The 12,223-nt window shown below is 41.0% G+C and overlaps 1 protein-coding gene across 4 annotated transcripts in view; it reads right to left on the bottom strand.

The window, feature by feature from the left end:
- Window positions 1-12,223, bottom strand: part of NME7 (NME/NM23 family member 7) — an 84,932-nt gene that overhangs the window by 25,670 nt on the left and 47,039 nt on the right. For all 4 annotated transcript variants that reach the window (XM_077342024.1, XM_077342026.1, XM_077342025.1 and 1 more), the window contains exon 10: window positions 11,089-11,190. In XM_077342024.1, the coding sequence (XP_077198139.1) occupies window positions 11,089-11,190 (102 nt within the window). The remainder of the gene's footprint in view (window positions 1-11,088; window positions 11,191-12,223) is intronic.

Raw genomic sequence — 12,223 nt, 5'->3', positions numbered from 1 at the left:
TAATTTGATGTAATGATGAGTGACTTCAACAGGTTGGCAAAATGAAAGAGTGCTTGTCTATTGGGTATGTGTTTTGGCTGTATCCTCCGACTCGATATCCAATCTAAGGACTGAGATAGACAAACCAAAGAAGATACAACACAGAACTCTTATGATTCTATTTCTTCTTAGAAACAGCAATGGAGGGGAGGGGAAAGAGGGCAAAGCACTAGGGGTGGGGTGTGTTAATATTATATCCTGCATTGTATCAACAATTGCTTTTCTTCCAAGGCTTTTACTTATGGGTACAGCAAGTAAAGAACAACTAAATATACCTGAAGGAATGTTGTTAAATGATGTTAGGAAACCCTGGGCCAAACCAGACAGCAATGGAACTCCCAATATTATTTCCTTATAAATACCAGGCATATGCAGGGGTCAAATTTGTACTGGAACCATGGCACAACCAGAGGGTGACATTATGCCTTCCCACCTGATTATTTTTTCAATCCTGAACCAGGCTCACGGAGCTAACAATTGCTCCATGGTTGAAACATACAAGTACTACTAAGACCGGCTAATTTCCTCAAACTCACCCCTAGTATCTCAGTTATGAATTGTTCCAAGCATTCTGTTTGAATACTGTTACTTAGCAATTCTAAAAGGAAAAAAAAAAACCATTGCTCCTTGTACTAAACTAGTTCACCTACTCGATTTTTATAATCACTCAGATGTTCAAAACAACAACAGAGAAGTCAAATATTCAGTCATTAAAGAAAAACACTTTGTTTTTAGAACTGTAATCCAGAATCAAATTAACCATTTCAACACAGTCACAACCCATTTCAGGCTACATGTACTGATGAGATTGTTATGAAAGTCTGAGGCAGAAATATAGACAGTTTTTTGTAAACAGAAGCCTTTTTAGAATGTATTTGGAGCACACAATTGCCTGTTTCCAGTATAAAAAAAATATATATTATGTATTTTGCATGCTGCTAAGAAGGAATGCACTTCCTTCAGTGTCACATTAAGGAGAGCCTAAGCTATATAAAACAAGTATGCATATATCATAACTAGAACTTGGGTGCATCTGAAGCCATTGTCTGTAGTCCATAGAAAAGTACAAAGCATTGTAACTACTTAGGTGCAGGCTATTACTATCCTACCAGTCTACTAAGCAAAGTATTATGTGCACTCCAAAGTTTGGAGCAGAATGACAAAGGGGAGGATCCACCCCAGGATTCTGAACAGATCTCATATTCAAAGAAACTTCATACATCACACAAATCTGCATGGGGATTGCTTCCCTGTATGTTTTTCTGATACTACCACAGTAACATTTGGAAATCCAGAACCACATGGTGGTAGTTCCAATCTCATAGGTTCTTTCTCCTTCTCCTAAAAGAGCAATTATTCCTGCAGATGTCATTCTGGACCTCCAAAGATTGTCATTGTGCAAAGGAAGTAGCCACAGAAATGATTCAGCCCACACATTGCTGTGGTAATGCAGCATTCACTGAAAATCCTCAGCGTGTGTGTGTAAACTGTACTAATTGTTACCCATCACAATACAAAAAACACAGAAAAGTAGCCAATTATAAGCCATAAAGGAACATAGGTGGTAAACTAGATCTATAATTCACGCAGCTATTGAAACATTAAAGTCTTAAATTACTAATTTTCAATTTGCTGCTGTTTGATGTGTCACCAAGACCCATTATGCACGGTGGCTGCTATGCCAGGCGGCCGCCATGCCATTGCAGCGGGGCAGAATGCCTCGCCATTCCCCATGTACACATGGGAGTGGGGCTCCCCCAGCATATGTGGATGCCCTGGCAAGCGTGTGTGCACATGCTGTGCGCCGGGACCAGGAAGCTCGGGATGCTGCCAGGCAGTAGCAGCAGCAGCAGCCAGGGGAGAAAATGGGGAGGAGCTGGGCCCCCACCACACTCTACGACAGGGGCAAGGGGACACCCCTGCTGGCTCCATGGCTCTGCCGAGCTCACAGGGGCATGCAGTGTCCCTACAGGAACACTGTAGGTCAGGGCTGGGAGGGCCGAAAGGTCCGGTGCTGTCAATTATGCATGGCGCTGGCCCACCCCAGCCCCTGTCCATGCCTGCGGTATCCCGTGGACTGCAGAAGTTCGCATAATGCGGGCCTTCTGTGGTCCTGGGCTGGGCCATGCCCACGCTGCTGGCGGGGGCATGCATAATTGGGAATTTCCTCCAATGTCCTGCCGCCGCTAGTGGGGTATTTCGGCTTGTGCATAATGGGTCCAAATATGTTATTCCAATCTTAGTTGTATTTATTGCTAGAAATACTGGAGACTGAATCTGAGACTTTCTGCATGCAAAGCAGAGGCCCTGTCTTTAAGCTACAGCCCCATCTCATCTCAAAAGTATATAAGTTTGAGGGGGCGGACCAAGATGGCATCTTAATAAGTTCACTTTCAGTGAGCTCCAGATCCAGGCAGGGGCCAATTCACGACTGTGATTGGCAGAGGGGGTGAGGTGCTCTAACCTACCCGTTAACTACCCAGAAAAGCTCTTTGGAGCATCTGGGGTCAAGTCTGATCCTTAGGGGATTCATCAATGATGCCCTCTGTAACCATTGTTGTTTAATTTGGTACTGGGAATGCTAGCAGTTAAGATACGAACAAAGAATAACTCACTGGTTTAAAAACTGAAGAAGAATTTAAATTAAAAAGCTATGCTGATGATGTTGTTTGTGTTTTAACCAAACTATTGACACCTACACCAGTACTGTTCGAGATTTATGACTAAAACTTTTCCTTAAACATCTCTAACTTTAGTGGGGAGACATCTGAATTGAGAATGTAGTGCTAGGCAAAGTAGAAAGCTTTAACTTCTTCCCCTGTGAAAATTTTCTTCCAGTCATGCCATAGTAGAAAAAAGATTTTCCTATCAATCTCCAATCTGAGTTGGGGGCCCTGGCTGCTCTTCAGAGAAACTTAATTGGACACCAAATGAACCTCCAGTGTCTCACCTATTTGCACCTACAGGGGCAAACCTATTCCTCTGTGGGAATCAGGTTAACTCAGGCTTTCTCAACCAGGGTTTCGTTATTTTTTAAGTGATATGACCATATGAGCGATAGGGTTGTGAGTGTCCTAAGTAGTGCAAGGGGTTGGACTAGATGACCCATGAGGTCCCTTCCAACTCTATGATTCTATGATTCATATATAGTCATGTCAAACCCCTCCAATGGCCAATGGGGGGCTGGGAGAGGGTGCGGAGGGCCCCCAGGTGAGCGTGTCCAGTGCTATGATTCCCAACCATATTCTGCTACTTCTGGGATTTCTCAATGATAAAAAAGTTGAGAAAGGCTGGGTTAACGGCTGGGATAGGAAAGTGGAAGTGTGTGTGTGACTCCACACAGTGAGGGATTCTTATTCAGCCCAGAATTGCTAGTCACTTCCCACTTTCTTTCCCATGCTTGTTCAATTCTGTGTTCATTTAAACAAAGCAGTAAAAAAAAATTCTAATACTGTTTATCTTTTCCATTAAAAATACCATGTTGAATTAGTCAGTGTTGTTTGTAATAGCGCAAGGAAATAAAACTGATCAAAATTCTGCTCAGGTTGCCTTGCAGTAGGAAGAAAAAGCATGCTGAACAGACCAGTGAGCAAACTAAATTATTCATCTCCCAAACATTCATTTAATCACCCACATTTCACATATGGTTTTGGGTTTTTTGTTCCCTTTTTAAAAACAGGCTCTGGTTAATTAATGGTTCATAAGACAATGAAGCAGGAACCAAAGAGTTTTGCAGCTGCTCTGGCAACTGTCAGCCATCACAAAAGGGTTTTAAACAGAAGTACTTCTGCAGGCACAGGATACAGTTTATACATTTGCCCGTTTAAAGATACCTTACAATATAGCTTCAGCAGAAATACATAAACAAGTACCTGTTCCATAAAGAATATACGGGATAATCCAATATCCCAATAGCTAAAATTCTATAAAATCCAAAACCCAGCTGAGTATGTGGACCTTTAACATTTTCTAACCACAGAGATACTCTTTTACCATGGAGGGTCAAATCCCTAATTTGTTATTGGTAGTAACCTGTCTAAGCCACAGATAGCCAGTGTTTTGACCTGAGTGCTGAAAAACAATGGTACTTGTAAAGAAGATGAGTAGAGCCAAGGGCTGATCTCTGCCTGATGCAGTGAGAAATAAGGTTCAGTAATGAGTAACTTGGGCACATCATTTTCATGGGGGCTAATGCTTGCCTGAAACAGACTTCCATGCACCTCTCCTCTCTCCATTACTACAATAAGCTTGAAAAACTAGAGTTTACATTTGAAGCGGTAATTCCACTGGGAGAATATTCAGATGATTTTCCCACAAGTCAAATTCTGTTCACTGTGTGGAGACAATCCAGCTTCCCACATGGTAGCAAGTTATATCAATTTCCTGAGAAAGGAAGTCTGGAATTCGTAATAGTTCGTACATTTCGAAAACTAACATGACACATTTCAGAGGTAAAACAAATCTTTCATGCCTGATATTTTAGCATCTTTTCCAATTTTATCAAATCAATAATGTCAGCATTGGCCTTATCTTCTGCACAATGCTACTCCTTTTTTACAAAAAATGTTATTTTGCAAGGTTCATGCAACCAGTAATTGCTGTCATAAGTACCATGTTCCTTACACAAAGAATTGAATTCTCAATATGAGCTGGAAAAAAAACCTTTATCAACAACCAATGCTAGATATCACACCATATGTAAAGTGTGCTTCTGAAGTTATTTGTTTTGGTTTATACTACATTCTTTTTTTGGTTGTAGATACTGCTCTGCGCTGCTGTATTCCTTCAGCCCTGAGCATTTCTGTTCATGCAGGACCAAAGATTTCAAATGAGCTCAAAAGTTCCTACGGCCAACCTTTTTGAGACTGTAGTCACCTTCAGAATTCTGACACAGGTGATGAGGCAATTACAAAATGACTGTCACAAGAGGTGGACCCAACCACAAAATGGTCACCAGAGGACACAGATTCAAGCACAATATGTGAGGGAGTGAGGTTACACATATCTCTATAGTAAATGTTCAACATTTCAGGCAGAAACTCTGTTTAACAGTGAGCTTCACATGGTGAGTGGAGATTTGCATCTGGACCATGCCAGGCCAACACTTTAGCCACTTAATTGTACTGGCTCCTTCTCCTGCACAGCAGCCTTGAACTGAATGGGGTCTCGATGTGCTTTTACTCATGAGTTGACACCAGAAACCAGTTGCGACAGTACAGCTGCAGGAAGTTGTTTAGTCTGTACTCTCTAGTTAGGCTCTTGCACGACAACTAAGAAAGAAGACAAAGTAGTCAGCAAGACAGCCATGAACACAGGATGAATGCCAGTCAAGGCAGCAGTTGAGGCACTTTAGTACAAGAGCTGTCTATATTCCACAAGAATCAGATGACCGTAAATAACATTTAAACGATTCAATCATGTCATTTCTACTAGACATCTGCACACAGTGTGACATACTAATTGCAACCTCTTATTGATCTGTTTTCTACTCTAGCTGATAATGGTGTGTATCACTGAATAAACATCTTTTCCCCCCTTCTCTTTGTTTGACATAGTGCTGTGTCATGCGTTGGTCAATACCATGTAATTATATGAAATGCTATACAACATGGGACACAAGACTGATCTACCCTCCCTTTATTAATATATTTCTTTGTAACAGTCAGAATATCTGATGGAATAAATTTTGTTAGCCTTTTAAGGTGCCCCCGGGTCTTCTATAGACTAGTACCCATCTACAAAGTTTATTTATGTATTACATTTCTATTCCATAGCTCCCAGTACAGCTGGCTCGTGGTGGATTACAACAGATTATAACATACATATAAAACCAATATAACAATAAAAATCCCCTCCCCCCCACACACAGGCCCTCAGCTCACCCAATTCTCTGCCCCCCTGTACCGTAAACCCAGGAAGATGAAGACATAATTCTGAAGGAGGGGCTAGATCGTTCTTTCACTCTGCCCAGCCTCAACCAAAGGCTTGGCAGAAGAGCTCCGTCTTACAGGCCTTGCATAACTTAGTCAGCTCCTCCTTAGCTATTTTGGGAGCTCATTCCACCAGGCTGGGGCCAGGGCTGCCTGGTCAAGGCCAGGCAGACTTTGCGTGGCCCAGGGATCTCTAGTCTATTAGCTACTGCAGAGTGCAGTAACCTACGCAGGGCATAAGGAGTTAGATGGTTCCGCAGGTTAACTCACTGATACACAGGTATAGAATTCTACAATAAATTTAACAGAATACAAAACATATTTGAATTTCTGTGACTATTTTTAATGTGTTGTTCCTAAAAATGTAGCAATAAGAAAGCGTAAGCTTTTACACAGAGCTTTAAAATGTTATGTTTCATATTACTTCAGTAAGTTTTATAACAACTTTGTACATAAAGTCAATACTATTATCCCAGCACTGCAGATGGCGAAGGGGAGGGGAGAACTGAGGCTGAGATACAAGAATCAGCCTACAATAATTGTACGGGTTTTTTAATGATCAGAGACCGAAACTGTGCAAGGAACATCTTTGCTGAGCATTTCCTTTTTGCTACAGGTATAAAGCTTAACAGCACCCAGACACACAAGAGAAATGGCTCTTAGCCTAGACTTGCAGTCTGCACCCTTAAATGAGCCAGCCACTGAATCCAGAACAAGCACAAGATGTAATTTAATGTTTTGTTTGTTGTTATGTTTATTTTAATTCCATTTTCTTTTTCCTTGTAATCGGCTTTGGGCCTGTTTAACAGAAAAATAGGGTACAAACTTTTTAATGAATATTTTGTAAATTCATGTCAGAGATGGGATATGAACGAAATAAATGAAGGTATAAAATAAACAGATAATTTTCTTTTTCACAGCTTTATCTCTTAGCCACAATGGTACACAAACTCTTAAAAACCTATTGTTGAATTCTGTTCTAAACAGAATTACGTACTGTACAAAACCCATTAAAATAAATGATCTTAGAAGGATGTAAGTCTGCTAAGTTTGACACTGGTAGAGTAGGGATTCCAGACTCCGGGTGGGGCCCGGGGAACTCTCAGAATTAAAGCTTGTCTCCAGACTAAAGAGAACAGTTCCCCTGGAGAAATGGATGCTTTGGAGGCTGCTGTGCCTCACTCAGGTTCTTGTCATCCCCAGGCTCCATCCCCCAATCCCCAGGAATTCCAAACCTGGATAAGGGAATGCTAAACCCCACCCCCCGTGGGAGGCCAGGGGGGAACTGGCAACAGTTATGGTAGAGTCATAGTACTGCTTTAAGTAATAAATCCAGCTGCACAGTACTACCATAGTATTTGTGAAGTGTTTATAATTTCATAACTGTAGAAAGTGGACCGATGTCATTGAGGGAACCAATCTAATAAAGGGCAAGGCTATATCTATAAACTACCAAACTATAAGGTGGTAGCTGATACAGATTACTTACAGAAATCTGCTAAATAACAAAGGATTAAAAAAATGAGTACAAGGAACCTTTTGCTTATTATAATTTGACAGTTATAAGGATGCTTCCTATACATTATTCCCATTTTACTCACTATTATTTATATATTTTGAAAAGTAAAACAGCAATCATCATCGGAGACTTTCCATCATTCTTACATCTGGTTAACATTAATAGTATTCAATTACAGCTGTCCAACAAATAGTAGCCTGGGACTCTTCATTTATAGCTGGTTATATGGACTGACTGACTGACTATCTCACCCTCTCTCCATTCCAAATAGCTTGGATTTCCCAGATATTTGAATAAAGCTACTTATGTACATGCTACAGAATAGCGATCCCCAACCTTTGGGGTCCTTCGACTAATTGGAGGTGGGCCCCGAAGGACGCCTTCTCCCCCCCCCCCGGCCCTTTACTTCATCCCCCCCCCCCGGCCCTTTACAACACACTTCGGGTGTGATTGTCTCCCATCACTCCCACATGGGACTATCTCATTGCAGAGAAACAAGCTCAGGGTTCCCATTGATTTGTCATTGTCATGAATTAAAATTTCCATGAAAATAAAATGTTCCTTATGTTCATTGTTGTGACGTGTCTGTATCTTATTTTGAAGGGATGTTTAAACAGTACCATAGCGATCAGAGAGCGTTAGGGCAGTGGTTGAGAGTAGAGGAGTAAACTACCCCCCCTCCGGGCCTCAGTAAAAGGCGTTGAGTGGTTCCCGGTGAGTGGTCCCCGGCGTTGAGTAGTCCCCAGAGATAAAAAGGTTGGGGACCACTGCTATAGAAGACATATTGCATACCCTGCTGCCTCTGCTGGCTCAGGGAATGAGAAATGAGATAAGAACCATCAAGTCACCATATCAGTGACAGGAACATGAAAAAAGAGAAGGAAATAATGACATACTGAAACATAACTAACATCCCAAAAATCTTTTCAGAGGAACAGCAGCTCAGAATGAACAGCAATGTGTTTTAACAGGAAAAGTCAAGAACAGTTGTTCACGCTTCTTTCAAAGTTAACAAAATATTGAGTTGGCACCCCAATCAGGACACAATAGATTACATCAGCTTACGTAAATAGCATTCCAGTGACATGGAACATCTAACGGAAAAGGGGTTTGGTAACATAAGGATGTGTAGTTTGCTACGCAAAACATTGTGCTTGGTGCCATGGTAGTTATATTAGCAAGCCATTTGAATGTTTTTCTAATGTAGGTCTTTACAAATAGCATCTAACACTGAATTCACAAGTGACTTTTTGAAAAAAATAGGATAGTCAAACAGCTTGAAGTAAAAATATCATAAGGTAAGAATATTTACTCTTCTGGGATACCTGCAAATTATTAGGACTGTGTACCACAATTTTAGGCTGTGTACAATTATATCAACTGCATTGCTTCTATCAGTCAGAAGCTTTATAATGTTAAACTCAGATATATGATAAACACTTGATTTGTAAATGTAAATAATTAAAACCAAGTTGTATAGGAATATAAGCTATTCCAAATGGTAGTTTTAGTATGCATAAAATTGCTTGAGTATGTAAATTGTATGCACGCCATATGCATATAATTTACGTCTTCAAGCAATTGTATGCACATCAAAACTAACACCATTTGAAATAGCATTTCTCACATAATTTGCTTTTAAAACTAGAATGCAGAAGCTGAAACCAAAGTCAAAATCTTCCCACTGCTGGATCGATAAAAACAACTTTAGTGATATCTCAGAACTGCTCTAGCACTTTAATTATTTTGGACAGAAGAGCTGCAAAGAAAGCTAACCGAGAGGATATAAATGAAAACATTTTACTGAACAAGACCATACTGATTTGATCAATTCCATTCCAGAAATTCTATTAACACCCATTTACCAGGACACGGTAAACAGAATGAAGCCCATGTTCAAATCTGAGCTTCTGATTTAGGATGCATTAAAGAGATGTTCAGTTGGAACTGCTTCTCAGGAAAATAAGTATAAGATGAAGAAGGTATTATTTACTAGTGCCAAGTCAATGTCTTTATTCAAAGGACAACTGACTACCATGAATTCATACTACTCAGAAAATAACATACTTCATTTAAATAAAAACATTTCTCACAGGCTATAATAAGGTCTTGGTGTGTGGATGAACTGCTCAAGAGGAAATGCCCTCAAAAAACACAGCTCACAGCACACTTATTCAGGACCCAAATGATTACTGGAAGCTGAATTCCATCAACCAAAGACCTTTTATCAACTCTCAAAATCACCCAGGTTATTAGCCATCACAACACCTCAAGTACTGCCTGACTTCAAGCAGCTAGCTCTGGTCACGAGCAACATGAGACTGGGTTAGGGTAAAAGGAGAAGCAGGAAGAGGCATCACTACTACTTGAATATTGCATACAGTACCTACTCTAGAACCCCATGTTCTGTCACGTAATAGCTTTTGCAAATACACTGAATAAATAGTGTCACCACTTTTTGAAGGTTGACTCAGCCTTCCATCCTTCCGAGGTTGGTAAAATGAGTACCCAGCTTGCTGGGGGGTAAACAGTAATGACTGGGGAAGGCACTGGCAAACCACCCCGTATTGAGTCTGCCATGAAAACGCTAGAGGGCGTCACCCCAAGAGTCAGACATGACTTGGTGCTTGCACAGGGGATACCTTTACCTTTACTTTTTGAAACAGAGTTACTATGCTTGGCAAGGTCTAGGAATTCAAGAGCATCTAAGACTGGTCTCCCCAATCCTATTGAGACTGTGAGTGCTTTTGGAATGTTTAGAATGGAGACTGGACACAAACACAAGATGGCTGCCACGTGGGCCAATGCCAAAGCATTTGGTAGTTCATCCAGGGAGCCTTAAAGTGTTTATATTAAATCCATTGCTAGCAGGCATAGAGGAGGAAGAATGGAAGGAGGTCCAATTAGCATATTTTAACATCTTTGATTTTAGTGTTTGGCTATGGCCTGTCCTTGAAAGGCATAAATTGGTCACAGTCATCAATGCATTGATTACTCAAAGAATAGACTAGGGTAATATGTTCTGTATGGCGAGGCCTTCAAGAATGTTCAGACATTTCTGCTGGCTCAAGAAGGACTGGCAGTACTGTCAACAGACAGTCACAGGGACTATAACTCACCAGTTTTCAGAGATCTACACTGGCAGCCATTTTTTTCCAGGCCCAATCAAAGTGTTGGTTATGATTTATAAAGGGTTTCTAAAGGACTATCTTTTCCTATATGAAAATTCTCAGAAGTAAAGATTACCCTCCTTTCCTTCACCTGCTACTGTTCCTTTCTTTACTAAGGAGAATGGTATTGATAAAACAGCAGGAAAAGAACACATCAGAGCTACTGAGATTTCAACCTGTTATTTCACACTTGCACCAAGCCATCATCAGTATAGTCATTGGGTATGTTTCCAACAAGTTTTGGACTTCATGTACTTCCAGAAGCAGACTATAAAAGTTAAGGAGGAAATTTATTATTTGACTTCATAACAGGGATGTAGTACAATAATAAACACTGGGTCTGCATTGGCCAAACATAACTCTGCTGGTATGTATTTTATTGTATCTCAAATGTTAATAAGGATAAGAACTTATCTTGGAAGTGACTTACAGGATCAGAGGGTCCACAGAAATCTCTGAATACTTTTGAGGGATCCATTTGTCTAATCTCTAAAGCTATGCAAGGTCCTGAGCAGAGTTCTACAACCATCTCCTATAAAAGAGGGGGGGGGGAAATCAAAGGATTTTGTAAGCAAATAATTAGCCATTTAACATTTTTTAAATCAAGACTGGCATTGAAAACAAATGTAAGCCATAGTTTCAAAGAGAGATCTAAAAATTTCAGTACATGTTTCCTAATAGAATATGATCTGTTCCACATAATATATTTCTAGTAAGGCCTTGGAGGAGGAGCGTGTCTCATGGTTTAAGTGCCACTCAGCGGTTTACACCTATTCAGGGTGGCTGTCCCACCCGAGTGCCTCCTCCTCCAACAGCTTGCCTGTCTGTCCAGCAGCCAGCCAATCACCTTCCTCCCCCCACCCCTGAACACCCACTCCTCCTTCCATTTCCCTCCAAGGCAAGGAGGCTGCAGATCCCTGCTGCATGAGAGCTACCCCTGCCGGTGAGCTCCCTAACAGCAGCCTGCAGCCTTTCCAGGTCCTGGGAGGAGGGGGTTGCTGTCTGCGGAGTTTTTCCACTTAGGTGTGTATTACATTTCACACATTTAAGCTTGGTGTAGTGGTTAGGAGTGCGGACTTCTAATCTGGCGAGCTGGGTTTGATTCCATGTTCCCCCACATGCAGCCAGCTGGGTGACTTTGGGCTCACCACAACATTGATAAAGCTGTTCTGACCAAGCTGTGATATCAGGGCTCTCTCATCCTCACCCACCTCACAGGGTGTCTGCTGTGGGGAGAGGAAAGGGAAGGTGAATGTAAACTGCTTTGAGACTCCTTTGGGTAGAGAAAAACAGCATATAAGAACCAACTCTTTTTCTTCTAATCTTATAAACTGCCTCAAGCACTTCATAGTGTGATACAAAAGTTTACAATAAATACATATTATTATTATTATTATTATTATTAGATTTATTTCCCGCCTCTCCCGATAGGCTTGAGGCGGGTCACAACAACTAATCCCATTAAAATTCCCATTAAAACATCACTCTACTAACATGGCGGCTAAAAATCCCATCCCTCCCCCAGTTATTAAGAGGTGAAGAGGAAAGAATAGGGGAGTAGCGTA

The sequence above is a fragment of the Paroedura picta genome, chromosome 6, assembly GCF_049243985.1.
Source record: "Paroedura picta isolate Pp20150507F chromosome 6, Ppicta_v3.0, whole genome shotgun sequence".
In the NCBI taxonomy this organism is placed as follows: Eukaryota; Metazoa; Chordata; class Lepidosauria; order Squamata; family Gekkonidae; genus Paroedura; species Paroedura picta.
The sequence above is the reverse complement of the archived record's forward strand: the minus strand, read 5'-3'. Positions and strand labels throughout refer to the sequence as shown.